This window comes from Taurulus bubalis (genome assembly GCF_910589615.1).
Source record: "Taurulus bubalis genome assembly, chromosome: 5".
NCBI lineage: Eukaryota > Metazoa > Chordata > Actinopteri > Perciformes > Cottidae > Taurulus > Taurulus bubalis.
This window is the reverse complement of record NC_136593.1, coordinates 6184622-6206917: the sequence shown is the minus strand read 5'-3', so window position 1 is coordinate 6206917 and position 22296 is coordinate 6184622. Positions and strand designations below refer to the sequence as shown.

Sequence of the window (22296 nt, the reverse complement as noted above, 5' to 3'; positions counted from 1 at the left end):
AGCATCAGTCTTTTCTGTTTTGGTTGGCTCTTGTGATGGTTTGAATTTGAGTTTGGGTCAAGCCGAGCGTCACACTCGCGGTGATTAATTAGGACATGGGAATTAAGGACCAAAGCTGTTCTAATTAGTCAGAAAGTGTTTGATAGAACGTCGGTTTGTAACAAGAAGGGTGACTTTCTTCTCCCAAACCCGTCAAAATCCACTCTAAGTGGGCACTAATTTGAGAAATTATATCAGCTGTGAAGTGAAGAGTGAAGGGGGGAGGTAGAGTTGTAGAGGCAGCAGAGGGTGCAGCTGATGCAAAGTGGCTCTTGGGGGTTGAGAACATGCTTTTTTTTTCTCATCTTGGCTGAGATGCCGAGGTCAAGGTCACGACCTGCTTGGTGGTTAGAGCGCATGGTGTTTAAAGCTGGTTTGATCCATGGCCAAGGGGCAGGAAAACCACGGCGGCTGCATCTGGAGTCGGAGCGAGCGCTCACACTGGTGTGCAAGATGTGCACTTTGAAGTGGAATAGCATGCTCAGAAAGTCTGGGGTGAAATTGGCCCCTTGATTGTTCTTTTATATGATTACCTGTGTAATATGATTATGTCAGTTTAGTGTGACTTTGACTTGGGAAAATGCATGTCATGTTTCCCCAGTGCTTCTCCTTCACTGTAGTGAAAGGAGCTTTCACTAGGATGTCAGTAACCTATTACAGTGTGCGCTACGAATGTGTCCTATTAAGACACAGTCAAAATAAAAAAAAAAGAAGCAGGACACATAAACCAGAAACCTCTGTGACTCATTGTCAGATTTCTCCTGTTTCTCTTAAAGCATTACAAGATGGGAATGGTTTCCACAACGAGAGGACGGGAAAGCAGAGGGTAAACATCAAAGCTCTCTACAAAGCAGAGGTTACATTTTTTAACATCCCAAAGTGCAATAAACCAGGCGCAAACCTCCGGGTCTGGAAAGTGAAGCCAATACAGACATTACTTAAACTTGCATTCTTTCTCACGGCCATCAGGGGGCGTCTCCTCTGGTGGCAAAAAGATCAGATTGTATAGAAGTCTATGAGAAAATGTATTTCTCACTTAATTCATTGCCTCAGTAAACATTGTAAACGTGAGTTTATGGTCTCAATCGCTAGTTTCAAGTCTTCTTCAATGATGTCCATTTAATAAATGATGGTCAATTTAGGGTTATATAGACCATAATGCTTTAGGGCATAGCTACGTTGTGATTGGCAGGCATCTATGTCCGGTCTGGGAGCTTTAACCCCAGCACAGTGTGTTTTAAGTTCATGAAAGTCAATTGTAACTTTTCCGGTCGCCTAAAAATGTCCTTTTCAGTGTTCGCTCGTACTTAGCTCCGCCCTGTTGTGTCACTTCTGTTTGTAAAAAGTCAAAATGGCGACGACCAAAATGCCGAACTAGAGCCTTCAAAACAGTGGTCCACGAACCTATGGGTGACGTCACTCTGACTCTCTCTTCTTCTAGAGTCTATGCTGAAAACTTCGTGGAACCATTTTGCATTTGCACATTTTAGAAGACCTTCTTGCTATAAACCAAGTAGGGTCTTAAGTGGCTTCATAATGCCAGCCTCCTTTTGTTTGACTTACCTGTCAGAGTAATAATACATGGTACAAAGTGCCGAGTAACAGATGACACACAGTTCAGATATCCACTTATTCTGTAATCACAGAGCAGCTGGAAAATGTACCTCTTGGAAGCCATTTTACACACAATCCCCAAATAGTGAACCCTAATATGTTGTATCTCACTGAAATAAACCAATCCTCTCACTGTTATGGAAACGCAAAGCAACTGTATTTACTTGACTGCACAAACTGGAGAAAGGGTCAGAGTAAGTAACCTGTGAGTAGAGTTGTTAAAATACAAACATTACCTCAGGAAATGGAAGGACATGGTGGAGAGGCTGGTTCTCGTTTCTCCTCTTAGACTCGTCTAATTCATCCATGTAAATCGGTTTATTGAAGCTATTTTGTGTCTTTGCACCATGTAATCACTTCAATCAAAACATTGCTTAAGCTGCGCACTCCCAGTAATCAAAGTATTATAAAGTATGCATGAAAACATTCTTGTTATTGCTGAGAAAAAAAGGTACCAGCGGGGGCTTCGTGGCAGTTTATATTAATAGAAAACCCACACAGACCATTTACTGCTTTACAGTTGAATTGCACTTAATTGAGTGAATCGGGTTAACTCTGTGTCGCAGATACCAATTTGTTTTTTTTAATTAAAATTATGCATTTAAGTTTGAAGTATTCTTCACAGAATAGTCAAACGTTAACTCGCTGTTTATGTCTGTCCAACAGTGGGAGGAGGTGAGCGGGTACGATGAAAACATGAACACCATCCGGACGTACCAGGTTTGCAACGTTTTCGACAACAATCAGAACAACTGGGTACGGACAAAGTACATCCGGCGCCGCGGCGCTCAGCGGATCCACGTTGAGATGAAGTTCTCGGTGAGGGACTGCAGTAGCATTCCCAACGTGCCGGGCTCCTGCAAAGAGACGTTTAACCTCTATTACTACGAGTCGGATTCCGACACGGCCACCAGAACCTCGCCCGCTTGGATGGAGAACCCCTGGATCAAAGTTGACACCATTGCAGCGGACGAGAGCTTCTCCCAGGTGGACCTCGGCGGCAGAGTGATGAAGATCAACACCGAGGTCCGGAGCTTCGGCCCCGTGTCACGGAACGGCTTCTACCTGGCCTTCCAGGACTACGGCGGCTGCATGTCGCTCATCGCCGTCCGCGTCTTCTACCGCAAGTGCCCCCGCATCATCACCAACGGCGCCTCGTTCCAGGAGACGCTCTCGGGGGCGGAGAGCACCTCCCTGGTGGCTGCAAGAGGCGTTTGCATCGCCAACGCTGAGGAGGTGGACGTGCCCATCAAGCTGTACTGCAACGGAGACGGCGAATGGATGGTACCCATCGGACGCTGTATGTGCAAGGCTGGGAACGAGGCTGTGGAGAACGGGACCGTTTGTCGAGGTATGTTTGGCTCTTACCATGTTTTCATCAAATCTGCTAAACCGCATGAATCGGTCCGCACTTTCATCAAAACGGAGTAATCCAAGTCCTCAAGGATACAATCCACACAGTGTTTATTCCTCTCTGTAAACTGCAGGCAGCTATTCAATCCCATTCAATTGATGGTTTAAATCAGCGATTCATGGGGATGTTTAAAGATAGATTATTTAACCGGAGCCATCATATTTCCATAAAAACGATGAGCACCCCTTTCTGTTTATTTTCCAACAAAACTGCACTGCCAAATATGGTAATTCACATGAAAACATGCAGCTGCCTTTTGAAGTTTAGGCTGCAGAACATGTTCACTCCTTCTGAGCCGCTATAAAGGGATGGGAGTCGCTCAAAATAGGCCGCAAATCACAACGGCTTGTCAGGGAACCAATATATTTGTTTGATGTATTACTTCCCTTCACGCGGACCTTGTTGCACATCTACAATTAAACCTCCAGCAGAGTCTATTATTATGTTTTAGCTGCAACAAGCACCTCTATATTCTGCACAGATTCTGCAATCATATAGAATATATAGGCAACAAGCCAAGATTTTGGTTTGTTTGTGACCCTAGTATAGGCCAATCACGTTCGAGCAGGCCTAGGTCAAATGCAGGTAAACGGACTGCGTGGAGAACTGTGAACCGTGATCTGGTCACGGAAAAGGAAGCGTTAGCCGGGATATCCGCTAACTACATATAGCATCCGGCCCCCAGAGGCTCATCCTCCAGATCGATATCTGATGGGTTCGGAGATTGCTCTCAAGCTCACTCTGTCGGTCGGTAAGTTGGTTGATCCACAGATATCTCCCTGCCCTTTGGTGGCCACACTTTTCCCCTCTGGAGGCAGACATTCATGTTTGGAGGTCAAGTGTGTGGTTGTGAAGTTGTGTGTTTTTGTGTTCATGCCAACTGACAAAAAGGGTCTGTGGCAGAGAGAGGGAGGGGCCTTCAAGGTGGCCGAAAGGTTGCATAAAGTTGCTTTTTCATTCTTCCATTCGACAAATTGCCCCACCCATTACAATTCAGCCCTTTACCTCTGTTTCGTAGACTCTTGTAGGAGGCATCATTGTAAAGTTCCTCTTTAATTGGTGTGGTTTAGCCCTGCCCCCATACTTAAACACACCCCTTTTCATTACTCTTCAACCCCCTCTCTTGGGAGGCATCATTGGTCTCAGCAGAGAGTGTTTTATTGTTTTATTTAGCCATGAAGGTTAAGTGTCTGCAGCAATTGTGGACCTTGTAAGATGTGCGCGCTGATCTTTTGTTGGTAGAATGCCTCCTTCCGCCCAAGAGGACAAAAGAGGATATTTTTCAAAATTGCCTGCATTTTCCTTCAGATTGGAATCCCTCGCAGGCAAATCGATTTGGCTTTTCAAAAACATCAATGTACCCAGCGTTTACCTGTGCCATGCCCTATCCGCCGTCTGGCAGGTGGTATTTGGTCAACGTGCTTAGGGATCTAGATCACTGGGTAAAGCAGCACGGCGCCGCGTAGCCTGCAGACTGGAGCCGTGCTGCTCCCGTCCAGCACAACAAACCACCCACCTGCGTTTTCAGATCGCCGTGTCGCTGCCTCTCTCATGTGCGCCTGTAATTACAACACATCCCCCAGTGTCTGCGTGCTGGGAGGAGGAGAAGCGTGATGGGTGCTGCCTCTCGAACACTGCCAGGGCCCGCTCAATGACTACTAATGAGGACAGGCACCGGCTCCTCCTTGAGGACTAAATGGCCAATGAGAGGCCACTCTGCTGTAGCGAGCGGAGCTAAATTCACATCCCTACGTTCTGACACAAAATCTGCCTTGTGTTCTGACCCACATGTAATTCGATACATGTGGTGGATTGGAACATCTCTGGGGTGTCCTCGGTCACGGTGTTTTTGTGCTAAATGGGATTATACAATTGAATGCTGTCAGATTAACGGGGGGGAGCATGTTGATTCATTTATATCCTCGCGCAGGGGACTTTCTGACTGGGAAAAAAAAAGAAGTAACATCTCGCATTTGGTTTCTGTATCGCCATCAGGTTTTCATTTCCTTACCTGCTGTACACTGGCTTTGTTACCAAAGTCCACCAGAAGAGAAGCTTCACTGACTGCACGCCCCCCCCCCTCCCCCCCCCCCCCCCCCCAATCACAGGGCTCACAGACAAACTGTAGTGACCCTGATGGAAGCACACATACTGGATGGAGGTGTACATGGAGCCCTCTCTCTCTCTGTCACTTGGTCTTCCCTGTTGTCACGTGACACACTGACTGAATATTAAAGTTTCATGAAAAGAATGCATTTTCCGGGAGTGCAGCTGTGGAATCCAGCAAAAATGCGATGCACGGAGATGGATTTTCTTTTTTGTACGGCTTCCATACAATAGTTATGAGCCTCCGAGCAAACAACGAGGGAAGTGTGTATTTTACCCAGAAGGAAAATAAAACCATTACCGTTAAAAAAAAAGGATATTATTCTATGGTTACCCCACGTTGTTCAGAAGCCCCTTTTTCAAATATTTCTGACGGAAAGCTGCCACCAGTCGGTCTGCTCTAGTCATCTCCCTAAACACTGAAAGCCGATATCGGCGCTTGAAAGTGTGGTCGCCCACCGCCTTTCAACTGCCAGAAGTCGGATAATGAATTGATCTATGAAAGATGCGCCGTTGCCCGCCGATATTATGGGGTGATGAATTGATTTGTGAGAGGTGCCCTCGGAGGGTTTGTAGAATATCCCCTTTCATAGCTGGATTACGGAGCCACAGAGACAGCGTAAAGCATCCGAGATGAAAGAGACTATTTGTACTGTGATATTAAGGACGCAACCAGTGCTTTGTTCCAACATCCCCATCAACTAAACGTGTAATTACGCGTGTAACAATTAAATCCTTGGCAGGGATCCCGGCGAATAATTACGCTGTCATGAAATCTGTCAAAATATTGACAGCAGAGAGGGTGTGCTGACATGCAATTTCTGAGGTCTATTTTGCGTCCGCGATAGTCTCACAAGTGAGATTTAGTTCGGGTGAAGGAACCACGCCAGAGGCGGCCTTGAAAAGAGAGATGCTGCCTCACCTCAAGAGCCTTGAGGAGACACACACAAGGTCCCGCCTGTCCTCCTCCTCCTCCTCCTCCCTCCCCAGAAAGAAAAGCCTACTCTTCAGTGGACCACAATGAGAACCACGTCCACGGGTGGAACCGCACACTCCCTTAACAATGCCCATGTGTGCGCTTCACAGTAATCTGATCATCTAACCCCCGCGCCCATTGTGAGTTCAAGGGTCTCGTCATGCGGGGAGCGCGGCTCGTGTTAAAAGTGCAGCCGCGACTCAGACGCAGACAATCTTTTTGTTGTGCCTTTTTTTTTTTTTTTGTTACGACTGTGTTTGGGGAGAGGGAAAGAAAAACACGGCGTAAATCAAGCAGCTGTGGCCGGGGATTCTTCACGGAGAATAGTCAATACAGACCATCACACAGCGGTTAAATAGAAAATACAAAAAAGAAAGTGCAACTGTTACATATTCTGCACGCTCTTTCCACTTGGAAATAAGGACGTGAGAAATGATTCTTTCTTGACCGAGAAAGAGGAATTATCTGCGTTCTTAAAGCTTAAAGAGAAGCGAGAGACATTTGAAAAAATATCCCGTGAATGTAAATTCCCACCATCTACAATTCACACTTTTAGAATCAATTCCAGAGCATAATTCTAACTCACTATTCAGGAACATCACCTGCAAAGCCTTCTCACTCAGAGGCTGACACAGCTAATTATACCCAACATGCACGACAGGCCCCCACAGTCACGTGATTGAAAAGCATTTTTTTTTTTTTTTTGCGGGGGTCACAGTATGGATGATTTGGAAGCACACTAGTGCCTCTTTTAATGTCAGTCTCTCTGCGAGGTTGTGCCTCGGTTCCTGCAGTGGCACCCGGAGCAATTAGATTAAGGAGGAAAAGCATCGGTGATTCTTCCGCTAAACGTGGATGCAGATAAAAGAGAGTGAGGAGGATCAAGTGCAAAAGGTAGGTGCTGGGCGGGCGTGATTGGATAGACATGATTGCATGGAAAAGAGGAGGGGAGGAGGCAGGAAATGAGTCTCCCACCCCCCCCCCCACCCCCTAAACCCACTGTCAGAATCCCAATTATGGCAATCTCTTCGTCTGGAGAGGGTTTATGGGTGGAAATCAGCGTAGCACAGACAAATCCACGGCACCGCCTTTATTTCCCTGGGTGCCGCCGCCTTTAATGGCAGCTCTAATTGGCTAACGGCGCACGTAGGGGGGAACAGCCACGCCGATGCCTGGACGACTGTCCTCTGTGCCCGGAACAAGACGCAAAGCAAAACAAACACACACACACACACACACACCCTTAAGGCTTTTTTTTTTTTTTACTGCATTGTGCATTGTGCAAACAAAGATGAAGGAAGGTTCATATTGGGCTGCAGCAACAGACCGAGAGGGGGAGAAATTGAGAAAGAGAAAGAGAGAGGGAGGGAGAGTAAAAAGTCAACAGTCTGCCTGCCTACACACACAATAGGCTTTCACACAATATTATGTTAAAGTAAAAGCCACACTTATTCTCTTAGATTGATGGCTGCTGTTAGGAGCCGTTTCGTTAAGCACAAGGAATACAAATTAGCGTCTGAGCAGATGTTCATCGCTGCAACATTTGTCTGTTAAATGGCATCATAGACAACATGACTTCATTTCCGCACCATAGGCAATATCACTTAATTTCCATTACCGATCTTTTCACTTAGAGCCAATCAAAAGGCTCTGTGATGTGCGGTTGGCGGAGGCGGCGTCTTTCGGGCCGTGCACAGCGTAGGCTGTTGTATCAGCGGGAGGCCAACAGGCGAGCTCTAAGACGTGCCATTCTGTCCGCAGAGGCCCCCAGGGGACATCCAGGAGCTTTTATTCCCTCTTCCCCACTGTGATAGGATTTCAGTATGGCCAGGTGCTTTTCTTTTCTCTCTTTCTGTCCACCAGTCGTCTTTTTCTCTGTCTGTTCTGCACTCTGCACACATCTATGCAGCAGGAAAGAGGAAATAAAGAGTTTTTTTGGGGGGGGGGGTGGGCTTTTAATGAGATGAAGGGAAAAGTCTAATGAAGAAAAAAAACATACAATACAGCCCTTCTAATATACATTACGGTGTAGCGACTGCAGGGATCCGGTTGCAGCACATGGGCACCAACGCGCCACTACGTGCCTCACAAAGCACCCACCCGCGTCCACTTCATCATCCTCCTTTTCACAGCACATTCATCATATGCGGACGTGATAACGTGACCTCCGATCCCCGCGAATCTCCCCGAACTCAAAGATCACGGCCCCGCCCCCCCCCCCCCCCTTAAGCCTGTAAACGTTTTCCACATGTTTTGGCTCATGCCTGCCTCTGCTCCATAGCCCTCTGTCACATTCCTCACTATCCCACACCATCGTTTGAATCTCAAATTCAGGACCGTACGACCTCTTATAATCCCATAACTTCTACCCCCCGCCGCGCGCTATTGGTTGTCTGCTGCATAGGGCTTCCTGCAGCTCTGGTTCTTGCTCGCAACACCTATCCCTGTCTCGCCCTGAGCCCCGAGATACCGGAGAGCCTGATGACCACTGACAGTATTCTGGTGTTGCTCCACCAGACCGAAGTTGGGTGACAACCCTGAGACCTCATGGTTTTTGCTCGGGATGAATTCGCCTTGGACAGACTGTCCCGACTCCGAGGAAATAAGAGCTGTGCAGCGCATTGTATTGAGATCCTTCCATATGTGTGCCTCTTTTTTTTCTTCTCCCCATCAGGGACAAGGCCGGGGCTTTGTCAAAACATCCCCATGTGCTCTCTCTCTCTCTCGGATGTCCTCGACTCGTGTCCTGTTAGCGCTCTCTGGGCCGAGGGAGGCTGATGGATCAAGCATCTGTCTGGATAAAAGATGAGAAACAAGCACGCTCGCTGTTAAAGACAGCGATCCCTCTCGAGTATCGGTGACCTTGTTTTCCAGCGGTGCATTAGAACTCGGTCAACATCAGGAGGAAAATCGCGGCGTCTTGTGTTGCCTGCCGCTGACCTACATTCGAGCTATTCTAAAAGCGAGCGCGGGTATGGAAGCTTATCCGTTCCCGACATCGGCGGGGGGGGATGTGGATCCGCGTGTGCTCCGCGGGCCGTCTCGACCCCCCACGAGAGATGAGCACAGTTGTTCGCACACAGTTAACCCCTCGGCCACTCGGCGAGGAGCAGAAAGGATCGAGTCTATATTCAGCTTCACGCCGGACGGTCATTCAATCTCGTACGACATCGTGGACACTCGGCACGTAGAGGTGCTCACATGTGCTCAACCTGAATATGTGCCCCGAGAAATTACAAAAACATCTGTTGGTTATATAACGCGCCAGCCATTCATTGTGCTGCTGCTCAGTTCATTCGGATTATTCGACAGTTGGGTGCTTTGAGAAGGACTTTGACAACAGCAATTTATGTAACTGTATGACTGCAGTCTGCGGTCGGGCCTTCACTTTGACCCAGTGCAGTTGAGCAGAGAACAGGCATTTCATCCCGTACGGAGAACACTCCAGAAGTATAATGGGTTCTAAAATAAGTAACATCACCCAACAGCAAAGATCTCTCGCCTGTTAAACTTCAGGTGATTAAAGATTAAAACGGCTGCACACGGGTGAGGCCGCGAGACGGCAGGCTGGAGATGGATGAGAATGGAAAGGCAACCGGGGGAGGGGGGAAATATTAACATAGACACACAAAGAGCTTGGTTTTCTCATCTTCTCCCTTCTCTTATCAGTATGATACGCCTCACTGCCCATCAGAAATACTGCACTAATAACACCACGAGCGATCATCTCCTTTGAGCAGCCTAAAAAGAAGACATCACAGAATATGAACGCTGTGAACTTCCTCACACCCGGTATGCTGTGATTCCGACGTTTCGACTTCAACTGGAGGGATTACTTAGAAGATTTCCTCATACGGCGTCTTTCAAAACACGTTTAATGATTTTGGGGAAGAAAAAAAAGTGTGATTGTCAATCTAAAAATACTTTTTCCTCAGTTCTTGTAAATAAGAACCGTTTGTTCACATTTGGATTGTGTTCTTTAAGAAAGTCGCTCTTTTCCTCCTTTAAACATCGGAAAATGGCATACAATATATATATGTATATATATATATATATATACACACACACAGATATACATAGATTATCTGCTGGATAGTGCAAGGTCCACTCTGCTCAGTGCCATGAGTCAGCATGACACTGTAAATCTCTCAGTAGTCAATGCATCTCTCTGGCAGTGTCATTAAGATAAATTCCTGTGCATTTAATTACTTGGCAATCGCAGTGATTTAGATTCAGAAAGTGCACCCCGCCGCTCTCAGAGGAAAACAGAGCGGCGGAGTTCAATTAACGGCTAATTTCTGAGACCAAATAAGAAAAACCAACAAACAGAAAAGTATCCTTGGATCCAAGGGCAACATCTCTGTTAATCTCGGGCCAATCCCTTTGAGGCGATCGTGTCCACACAAGCTTTATCTGCCCGCCGGGGGCCCCTGCCGTGTTTGAGCAAAACCAACAACCGAATCAAGCAGTTTATATTGAGATTTATTTTACTTTGGGGTTTAATTCCGAATTGTTTAGAAATCCACGAGCTAATGTCAACTCCGAAGTTGGACTGGCGTAGCCAAGTTTTCTGTCATCGTGCTCCCCAGGAGGTTTCCCAGTGCTGTTTGAGTTTGAAATTGAACACATGCCTCTAAAGCCCCCGTCAATGTAAAGTTAAGCTCTCCCCTGTCAAGGGCCACCGCTGCAGGATTGTACTTTGTTTTCTTTGCCAGGTCTACTACCTGTGAGTTCCTGACTTCTGAGGGAATCCATCTGAATAAGCTTTTCATTCTATTGACATATTGCTTATGTCATTCAGTGTACTGAGTGTCAAGCCCCGGGGGGCATATGTTGAAAGAGTAACACCTGCTGCACATCGACTTCATACCACAAACGAGTTTGAATATGCAACGTCTAGATCTCAGTTTGGATTATCGTCATGTTGAAACCCAAAGAGATCGCAGTTCAACCCTGTAAATGGAGTGAATGTAAAAAAAAGAAAAAACGGAATTTCAGGCCAATCCATCCATTAGTCGATGAAAGATTTCACTCAAAACCACATGCCAACCTGCAGGCGGCTACAGAGGAAAAGTCACCAACATAATTAGGAGTCATCATCTGGGAACCATGCATATCTGTACCAAATAGTTCGGTCTGGCCCCCTGGTGGTGGAGCGAGCTAGTGTTAGTTGAAAAAATAGTTGAAATTGGAAAAGACAATACGTCTTTGGTTGGAAAAAAAACACTTCTCTGAGTTCTCCATATGCTTTTTTTTTCTCCAGGAAAGGTGTTTGTTGTTTTTGTTGTCAGTAGCAGTATTCAGTATTCTCCCTCCCTCCGGTTGCGTATCACGGCCGGTTTAGACAGTAGCCGTGCAGGATGAGCGTACTTGATGCCGGGCAGGAAAACACTCTTGGCTCCAGTGGCCTGGTTTAATTGTTGAAGCCTGGTTGAGGGGGATGGTGTTCAATTTGCTGCAGGGGACAGCTCGCCTCTGTAAATGGACTACTTACAGAATTTTCTGGATGTTAAAACTTTTCTACTTCCCCTTGGGCAGCTGCTAAGCAAATAAATTACTCACTATAATGAGCTGTTCCACTCTCCTGTGGAATTCCCGAGCTTTCAGCTGAAAGGTACTGTTCGACACGCTTTTTGTCATTCTCATAGAGAACCGGGTTCATCTAAAGGATAGAGGGGCTTTTTTTTTTACCCACGCTTTGGGAGATGAAAGGCGTAGCACAATGCGCCGGGCTAATCCTTATCTAGTCAGTGAGAATATACATACCAGTGCATTATACTCTGTACCAGTGGTTTATGGGTGAGAATGATCTCCCCACGTTACTCCTCTCCCCCTCTGTTCTTCTCATCCACCTCGACGTCTTTGCGTCGCAATTAGAGATATTTTCCCACAGTTTATACTGTAAAGCCTTTTGGGGATTCTCCAGTTTATACTGAATTTAAATGAAGGAGGAGGAGGAGGAGGAGGAGGAGGTGGAGGAGGAGGAGGTGGTGAGACTGTAAACAACAAGCTAACGAGAAAGCTGCTCTATTGTGGAAAAAATAACAATTGCTTCCTGTGCACCGCACAGCATGAGTTAAAGTACAGTGCTGGGATATCATAATGTTGTTATGTCCCCCATCATGTTTGAAAATTAAACAGTAATTACGGCGTAATTACTTTTCAATTGGCCAAAGTATATTCGTTCAATTCCGTTTCATTTCAGACGCCATTAAATGTGCTATGTGAATCGTGAAACAAGGCAGTTTCTTTCTTGCAAAAATTGAATTATTTCCAGGAGAAGACTTAGCTGATAACCTTATTTACCTAATGAATAGATCAATATCTTTATTCTTGTTTAATTGAACACAATTGTATACGCGAGTCCAGTATATATAAACTATAGTTCATCATCCCCTTCAATTCATGGGATTTAAGGATTGATACCGTGGGTTTGGATTTGATTTCCTGTTCCCTGAAAACATGGACTTGCTGCACAGCATCACCATGCCTGAAACGTATAGAACCCAAAGAGAGTTTCAGTCAACAGACTGAACATCGAAATCACGTACCCAACTCCTGCGGACCGGACATCAACCACCCGCCAAGTGTTTACTACAAAGCCCGGATTGGCCTCGCAGCGAGCTGATGCCTGGGAAAAGGCTCGCTGCGTGCTGGGACCAGTGTTCTGGGTTATTGTGGTCATCTCAAGGCTGTGTGGTCTCCACAGAGTTATTCTGGCGGTTTAGGTGGGGGAGAGATCAGCGCGTTTTCATGTGCGGGGTGTGACTCAGTATGGCATCGTCTCTCGACGCACACCAGGCCCCCCTCCACCACCACCCAGCGCAGGCATCGCTTTCTCTGTGAAGTAACAGGCTTAAAGAGCCGTCTGGAATGCATTAGTCACAGTTATTAATGAGGTTGTTTTGATTCTGCTCTCCCCCTTGTCTTCACTTTTTTTGTTTTTTTTTCCAGCCGTGCAAAGTCTCAACGATGTTGAGGGTTTTTTGGATGAAACTAAAAGACAGACCTCGTAAGCTCACAGGAAGACAGATAGTGAAGACTTAAGAGGAAGAGATCATGGTGCAGTGTGGACTTATACTGTGTCTCTCTTGACCACACTACATGATGCTCACATGAGTGGATTCCTCTCCTCTTTCAGTACGATATGAATGGGCTCATTTTGGAGGCAGGTGGCACTTCATCATATGGATTGTTAAAAACTGCCCAGAACATCGTTGGTACCCGTCTACTGAGCATCAGGGATATTGGTGACAAGAGGTGCCTAAATGGTATTAACACACAATACCCAGCTCAATGACAATAAATTAACCTTTCAGTGCAGAAGTGCAGCTTTTTTTTTTTTTTTTTGTCGATTTTCGAAAGCAGCGCCAGGAGTTACCTTTCACAAGACAATACTGGGGAAATTATATGAAAATTTAGCAGCAAAAAAAAAGAAATCAAATATCCAATTCAATTGTTTAGTTTAAAAAAAAATCTTAAATAACTTTTCACACCACAGTCAAAGTGGTGATTGGTCCAGGGAGTGTTTTGAGACGTATTCTCTCCTGCATCAATACAATTAACCATCTTGAATCACTTAGAATAACAATGGCCCCCCGACAACTGACATTTCGGATTACTTTGCCTCAGTGTAGCACCTTGAAAAGGTAATGTTATGACATCGACACTGAGCAGAATGTGACATTTTCAGCCACCTCGAGACACAAACCTTCACCAGAGAAGCCATTTTGGAGCCGTCTGCTTCTAAAATAAGCCGGCCCGACTCGGGCGCCGAGCTGATTCGTCGATGTCTCTCGTTCCTTGTTCAGCCTTGATAACTCCTCCTTGCGACCTTCTTACTAAATATAGCAATTCATGTATTGATTTGGGGACGCGGTGCATTCACAGCATGCCTCCACCATAATGACCTATTTCAACAGATTGCTTGTAGTTAAGTACTTTTTTTTTTTGTGCCTCTCTTTGTCTCGAGGCTGCAGAAGGAGGAGCGGCACAGCCACATGTTCTGAGCCAAGCTAGACACAACATATCTTGGCTCAACTTGTGCTGCATATAGGCCTCTTGGCAACATTAATGCTTCTATGCAAGAACTCCGTACATATTAAAGCATCCATTTTCTTTGTGGCTCTAAATGTTTGCGTGTCAGGAGATCTCAATGAGAATCAGCTGAGCTTGCAAGTGCCGCGATTAAGTACGGATTATTCACAGTGTTGTACCTCACTGCTATTAAAGTGTCGCAATGAGGAAAATGGCCAATGGAGGCTTGGCAAAAGATAGCTTGAATTCCATCTGTGTGCTTACCTTGCCAGCGGGCAGGCTTCCCATTATGGAATGACTGTTGTGTGATGAAATTGTAGCTTTGATGGACTTCGTTATCTGTCAGTATAGTGTTGCAAGAGGCATAGGCATCAACAGGATCACTGTTGTGCTATTCGAGAGAGCTGGGATACCGCCGTGGTTGATGAAAACAGTCGAGTAACGTGCCTAAACACCTCAAGATTTATCTTTTTGCCCTTTAAAAAAATAAAAAATACAGCTGGCGTGTCAAAGGCGTACTGCAAGCTGTCTGGCCTCATCAGTCAACACTAGAGTATGCGGAAGGAAACTACATATCAGCGACAGCGTATCCTAGAATTCAATGGAACAATCTTTCATTTAAAACTCATTTATCTCTTTTATTACGCTCATTTAAGGATTTTGACCTCAATGGAAGTAATTTATCCAGAAGAACTTTCGACAGCGGCATTGTGACTCCGCTGGGAGATTCTTATCGGCCACATCACAAAACCCGCTGAGAACACAAGTCCTTCCTCCCCCTCTACCCATTCACCGACCTTCCAGGCACGGCCACAATCGGGGTCTTTGTGGGCTCGGCTTGTCCGTCATCTCCCCGGTTCTGTTGATACGGGCCTCGTGCTGAGAGCGTGCTCTCCTCATACACTGCACCAAGCGCTGGCTAATTGGGCATGTCAAGCCAGAACCTGTTAGTGTGCTGATAAGAAGGTATTTGACCTCTTCGGAGGCCACTGGCGGCTCCCTACGGAACAAATTCTTGATAGGTCCTTTATCAGCCAGAGGGCAGATTGTTAAAAAACATCTCTGTCTGTACTTGTTTCTTTTATTGCCGCTAATAAAATGTCTAGGGTCTGTTGGTACTGGAACAGTGAATTTGGACATGTTAATATTCAGACGCGGTGAATGTTCGAGGGCGTGGTGGGGCAGATTCTTGTCATGCGAGTTGGATCGGACCTCTGATACACTCATCACGGGTTGTTGTTGCAGTCTGAGGAAAGAGCCCATACAAATCACCACGCAGGACTGCAAGTAAGACTCTCCTTATTCTTTGATCGATTGCTTATGTCTCTGGTTAAGGGGGTTGGCAGAGGTCCACAAATCGAAGGTCTTGGATGGATGCCCTTCCCATTTCCTCATCAAACTTCCAGGCAGCGAAGCGAGACTAACCGTGCCTTTCCCCTCCTCTTTTATCCTCATCTGCGCCAGAAGTAGTTTTTTGCACATCATTTACCCCCATTTGTTCTGATGTGTTTGCAGCAGGAGATGATCGGGGTTTAGGAAACCCAAACCATTAAGACACACGTGTTACACAAATCCTCTCGAGTCCTGTCTGGCTTTTTCATGACAACCACACCTCATCTGGTATTGCGGCCAGGTTAAAACATGTGTAAAGTAATTTTTTTTGCACAAGGCATTTCTTCCACGTCTGCTTCGGATGGGGATTTTAGTCTGACATGACCCCTACTAGCCTCTCTGGGATAATCCTTCTGCCTCCAGGAACCTAAGACTAATCTGCCAGTCTCCTTTTTTTGCAAGCCCTCACTCATTCCAAGCTGCCTCAACTTCTATAAAACCTTCACAAACATTTGGCAACCATCATGGCCACAACCTCCCACCCCCCCTCCCCTGATTTGTGTGTGTTTACAGTACGGGTGAACGTATATGCGCATTGAATAGTTCCCATCTACCCTCCTCTGTTTTAAATTGCTGGGCACAAACAGATATAACTGTGATGACTCACATCACTTCCAGCGTATGAGTACATACAGTAGCTTTCCCCAGAAAGTACAGGCATCCATTCAACTATTATATTTTTACAATGACCTTTTCAGCACTTCAGCATTACCGTCAAAGATGATATGTGCCGGCCTGTATATGTCAGACATGCATGCCTTCAGGCTAGGTGGGCTGCATTCAGGTTATATGCGTACATGTGTGTGACACGTATGACTCGGGAATTTTAGTCATACGACTAATCCAGTCTAACTGAGAATGATTGACAGGTCGGCCTCACCAGAAACTCGCCCCACATGGATCTATGACCTCCCCCCCCCCCCCCCCCCCCCCCCCCCACACACACACACACACACATCCAGCAGCCGGCAAATTAAACGAAGAGCAGTTTCCTAACAAGCCAGCGGATGAAACAACGGGTTTAAATATACTGTGGTTAAAACCACCAAGCTATTAGCAAGGGTGTGACAAAACAAACATTCAAACTGTCAAGTAAGTGTACGACAAGAAGTTGTTTATCGAGGGTTTAACTGTAGGATGGGTGCAACGTCACGTTCAGGCTGAAGTTAATCTTTTGGCCTGGCAAGGAAAAAAGATAATCTGAAATTTACAGAAAAATAAACCGTGGCTTCGTCCCGCCCTTAAATCCCAGTTGGTGCAGTCAACACCTGGTAGAGGCAACACCCCCAAAGTGGAACTCATAGCAACTACGGATTAGAAATGAAGGCAAACCAGTTGAAGTGGAAATCATTTTGTCATTTGAAATAACATCATTGTGCGCCAACTTTAGTGCAAGGAGCAAAAACAAGCTCTCCGAGGTTCACCGGAAACTAAACAAACTAAACTAAACAAAAAAGCAAAAGTACACGGTTATGTTGAGGCAACAAAAGAGAGTTCAGTTTCCTACACAGACTAGACGATATATCTACAGATACCTCACATCCACATCAGTCCAATGACGCTCAAGCTGCGTTCCTTTCCACATTCAACATAAACGGAGCTCCTTGTGCAGTCGGTTAAGGCATCCATCTGTAAAAGGTCTAATTTAAAAAGGTCCAAAAAAAAAAAAAGGTACGGTTCATATTACGTAGCGAAAAGACACTCATTGGATTTCCACCTGTAGCTCATTCGCACTGACTTTTGCCATCAATCACCTCTACACCTAATCTATTGGAAATATTACCTATTTTAGACCCACCTTTAGGACAGATATTAACATCTGTCTGCCTCTCTAGTTTCATTATTCCGTGAAACAGAAACAGAATACAACATTTTTATTTGCACTTCCATAAAGCCTTTGAAAGTGTATCATGGCGATAAAGTGTCTTCAGCAGTAGAGAATAATGTGCGACTCATGACTCATGAGTCTGTACGTCTGAGTCGATGCCTGGAGCGCACGTTACGAGAAATGACTCTAACTGCACACAAAGCAATACTCCTACCGGGCAGCCATTTTGGCGCGAACCATCCTCATAAGAGGAAAAAGAGTTGGACTCAAGGAATATATTGGGCGAAACTCAGCAGCAGCGGAGTTGCCAAGGTAACAGAGGGCTTTGCCTATCTCCCCCATCCCACCCCACCCTCCTGCCCCAGCATTGGCCCTATCCCTCTCTGTGTGAGCTGGGTACTTAATTTCACTGACCCCCTGGGTCTGGGCTGAACAGCCTCCATTGATTAGGACAAATGGAAGGGAGAGCAGCCAGCCAAGCCCCTCCTTTATCAGGGTTAAGGATGTAGTCATAGAGGAGGCGGAGACGGCGAGCGGGCAGATGAATAGCTCAGGGATGCCTTGTTTTAGATGAATCAATGACATATTTAAAGGCTAATTAGTCGATCTATTCACTCACTTTAAATTTGCCGGGGCCACCACCTCACTCTGCGGCCATGATTGGGCTATTTAATGTATTCCACCTCTAAATAGCAGCCATTACAGCCTTCAAATGAATCTCCTCCCAACAATGGCAGCCTTTTGAGGCGCAGGTGTAACAGTGAAGGGAAGTGGTTGTGGTTGTGGGTGTGTGTGCGTTTGTGTATGCCAAAGTGTGCGTTTTAATCCCTTCAGGTTGCATCTTTGAGTCGAGATATCGGGTGAAATCCTGTTCCGTGTGGTTTAAGTCTTCCAAGGCTTGTCTTGGTTTGAATGAGCTTATTGTCCCGCTGACAAGGAAGCCTGATTCAGGTCACATGATCAGAGAGTTTACCACTGCCGTGAGTGGCACACTTTCACCGAGTTTCATTCAGAGCTCTTTGCCAGGGCTCACGCGATACAACAGTTAATAAAAACACAAAAGGCTTCATACGCCGCAAGGAGGAGATATTAATATGCAACTCCTGGCTCAAACTGGTCATTGAGAGCGAGGTTCCCTCTTTGTTTTGCTACGTAAATAATATGATTCCTAAGTTTGTGTGCGTACATTTCCCAGCATGCACGTGTGTGTTTCTCGGATGCGTGCGTGCGTGCGTGTGAAATTGCCTTATTACAGCTGTTGTTTTTTTGCCGTCCCGTAGATGGATAATAAAAATCCACTCAGACTCCCTGCTGCCTCATTAAACGCTTGCGGTCAGAAGAATTGATATAATCTTTAATAAACACACTCCAGGGGCGAGATGGCCCGGAGATATAAAAATCCACCCGATGAACACGATACTCGCGGTCGTGTTTCTGTTTTAGGTGCACGTGTGTGTTCTGTGTGTTTGTATATGTGCATTAGAGGGTTACACAGGGACAGTGACAGGATTCAGCACCAGCTGCTCCCCCCCCCCACCCCACCACACTTCCCTCCGACACCCCCTTTCCTGTGACACCCCTCTTGTCTCTACTGACTGGACAACACGCAGCCCCTTTATGCCACCTGTCTATCAGCTACACCGCACCTTAGGGAGCCTCTGTCGCAGAGTTTGGAGCTGCCGCTTGCTGCCTTTGTTTGGACTCTGGTAGGAACCCCCCCCCACCCACCCACCCCTTCTCCCTCACTCCCCCTCATTCTCTCACTCTGTCTTGCTCTCTTCTGCTCTCTGTGCTGTCCTTTACAAATACAGACACACAGAGAGACACACACATACAGACTTGTGATTGCCTCTGTCAGCTATTTCCTCCGTCTGCCTCCAGGCACACAAAGGACCCCCCCCCCCCCCCCCACACACACACACACACACACACACACACACACACACACCAACCACCTCCTACGCCGCCTCTACCACCAAACCCTCTCCCTGCTTGCGTCTCACCTGTATTGGGCCAGGAAGCCGGCTGCAAGGGCCGTTGTGTTGGGAGCAAAATGCCGGCTGCTGAACCAGATAGGGAAGATTGAAATCAGCGTGATGATATTTTACAAATGTTTTCCGGCAAGCTCCGAAACAGTAAAGGCAACTTTACCGGGTTGTTTTATTTCCCGGCCTGAGTCTTATCTCCGCCCAAGACACGCGTGTCATTCCCCTGTCCGTCTCCGGCGGGTCACTGAGGTTATTCACCCTCTCCTGTTCGCCCCGCTTCTCTCCTCCCTCTACCTTTACCCTCCACCTCTTCCCCGGCGAGCTTTCTCCAGCCATGCATTCCCACTGTCATCAGCAGTCTGAGGCACGCGATCAGGGCTGTGAGGTCCGGGTGCAGCCTGCGGAACGGAGCGGGGAAGCTGCCTCACATGGCAATCGCTCCTGTTGCCCTGGCAACTAGCTGTCCTTGAGAAGAAGAAAAAAAGGGCGCGTTCGGGGGGTTCGGGAAGGCCGAGGCGATGACGGGCCCAGTCGAAACTCATAAAGGAGTGGAGACGCATCGATCTGCGTGTCTAGGAGAGGACTTACAGTAAACGCGGTCCTAATAAATGCATGAATCAGAGGCTGAGAGAGATGATGTGAAATGTACGTGAGGGGGGAGAACTCATTATTGCCCCCTCTGTTCAATCCGGTCATAAGTGGGTGGGTGTTTCCAGGGCCGGCGTGCTATTCGGCGCATCCTGCCGTGCAGCAGGTGATGCGTTTCCGTGAGCGTGAGGGAGGGTGGAGGCCGCACAACATTCTTTTGTTCGCCTCGACAATGACAGCTTACCGCTCCGACATGTGAGTATCCTCATTTACCGACCTGTTTGGATCTCAAGACGGTGTACTCCACCTCAGGCATGGACGTACATGAAAAGACACTATTTCACCCACTTCCCACCATGGGAAACATTAGAGCCCTTCAAGCACAATAACTGACACTCGGTGTCACGTGACAGTGAGCGTTCAGAGCCGGTCTCGGCTTTCGGCTCGCTCGCGGTGTTAAATGAGGCCAAACTGCCTTTGTGGGAGTTCATACTGTTGCATTAAAGTTCTTCCGATCGGGGGACGTGACTGGGCTGGTGCTGGAAGGTTGAACAGAGGCGAAGGCTGTTTTTGTGTAAATAGATTTTAAAACAACATGCGATCCGATGTGGTTTAATCAAGCCGTGCTAAATTAGGGCTGCGAGGCAATTAATCCTTAATCGGTACACAAAGTTATTGAGCTGAATTAATTTGAATCAGGCAATTTTGTAACCACTGAACACCACGCATACATCTGCTAATTCCTTATGCAAGCAGCCACAGAATTCCAACTGAATAAATTACCCCCTTCTGAGGACAGAGGCTCATTTGGAGGCCAGATTTGGGAGGCCCGCCGCCATAATGTCAAATTCATTAGGTGACATATTTTGTATTTTTTTTTGCCCGGCTCTGGTAGCGATCTGTCGCCACAAATAACGGAACACAATGTAGCTAGTCCCGAAGGTCGACAAGGCCGCCACAAATGGAGATTAATGCCGACGCAGAGACCTGCCTCCTGCCACACCCCGGCCATCTGCAGCCCGGTGAGCGGAAAGAGGTCCGCGAGCCACCTGATTGGACCCCCCGACCCCCCGCACCCTCCGGAGAGCGAGCTGTCAAGTGATCGGCCTGCACGAAATGACCCTTTTCCGCTTTATTCCCCGACTCCCGCCCACCCGCCTTGTCCTTATTCCTGCCCTGTGCCTGTATGTGTTGGCTCAGATGCCTGTAATTTTACCATTCTGCGTTTTTGCTTCCCCCCCCCTCCCCCTCCCTCCGCTACTCTTGTGCTGAAGAAAAAGTGGGAAAAGAAGAAGAAGAAGAAAAAAAAGAGAGGGAACACAGTGAAAATTCCAGACGTTATTACTGTGCTGCATGCATGGCTCCAGTGATACTCTCCTTTCATCTCCGTTTCCTCCTCTATTGACAGATGGTAGTTATCAGACAGTATGGAAATACTGTGGTTAAGATAGTTTTCACCGTTTTTTTTTTTCTTCTTCCCCTTTTGGTATTTATGACCTGACGATCATCATGAGAGCGTTGTGGTCTTGAACAGAGGGCCTGCTCTGCCAGCGTTGTTTGAATCAGGAACGTAACGCTTGCCACATGGGAGGAATGACGCACATCTCCAGAGTGTTTCTGGTGCGTGCTCAGACGCACAACAACACACCAAAGTGCTGATAGATGTCTGCGGGGATCAACTGATTAGTCGATCAACAAGACATTAACCGCCTTAATCGTCGAAGGCATTTATCAAGCAAACATGCCAAACGGACACCGGACACCTGCGGCTCCTTAAAATGTGAAGATTTTGCAGCTTTTACATTTTCTTTCTGCCGGTTTTGGACCGTTGGACAAGCAGTTTGAAGACATGTTCATCTTTGGGAAACTGTGTAATCGGCATTTCAAACTCAATCAAAGAACAATTTTCAGATTTAATGAGGATTGGAAATATGGTTGCATACATATATTTCTACTGTGAACAATATTTAGCAAAAGCCTCAATTTCAATCTCAATTCTTCCCTTGTTATTTATGGCCAACGTTAATGAGATAATAGGAATAAGGTCAGTTAGTGGGAAACTAATTTACACCAGTTGTTACATGACTATACTTCACTTGCAGAGTATTTTTAGCTGCTACTGACATTCTGAACAGCGCTCTACACTTTTTGTCCTTGTAAATACCAAAGCTTGGGATGGCGAGGCTTGTATATTTGCCACGTATATGAGGTTAAGCCCCTGCCGTATGAGCTGAAATTGTCCTCTGGCCGGCGGCCAGATGGGGGCTTATGAGCAGCGTTCTTCTTTACGGTGCTTATTTATGTGTCGATGTAC

The 22296-nt window shown here is 46.7% G+C and overlaps 1 protein-coding gene across 2 annotated transcripts in view; it reads left to right on the top strand.

The window, feature by feature from the left end:
• The window catches only part of ephb2b (eph receptor B2b), a gene marked incomplete at both ends in the record, with an annotated part of 113825 nt that overhangs the window by 53829 nt on the left and 37700 nt on the right, over window positions 1-22296 (top strand). For both annotated transcript variants that reach the window (XM_079218086.1, XM_079218085.1), the window contains one exon: window positions 2320-3004. In XM_079218086.1, coding sequence (XP_079074212.1) covers window positions 2320-3004 — 685 coding nt within the window. The remainder of the gene's footprint in view (window positions 1-2319; window positions 3005-22296) is intronic.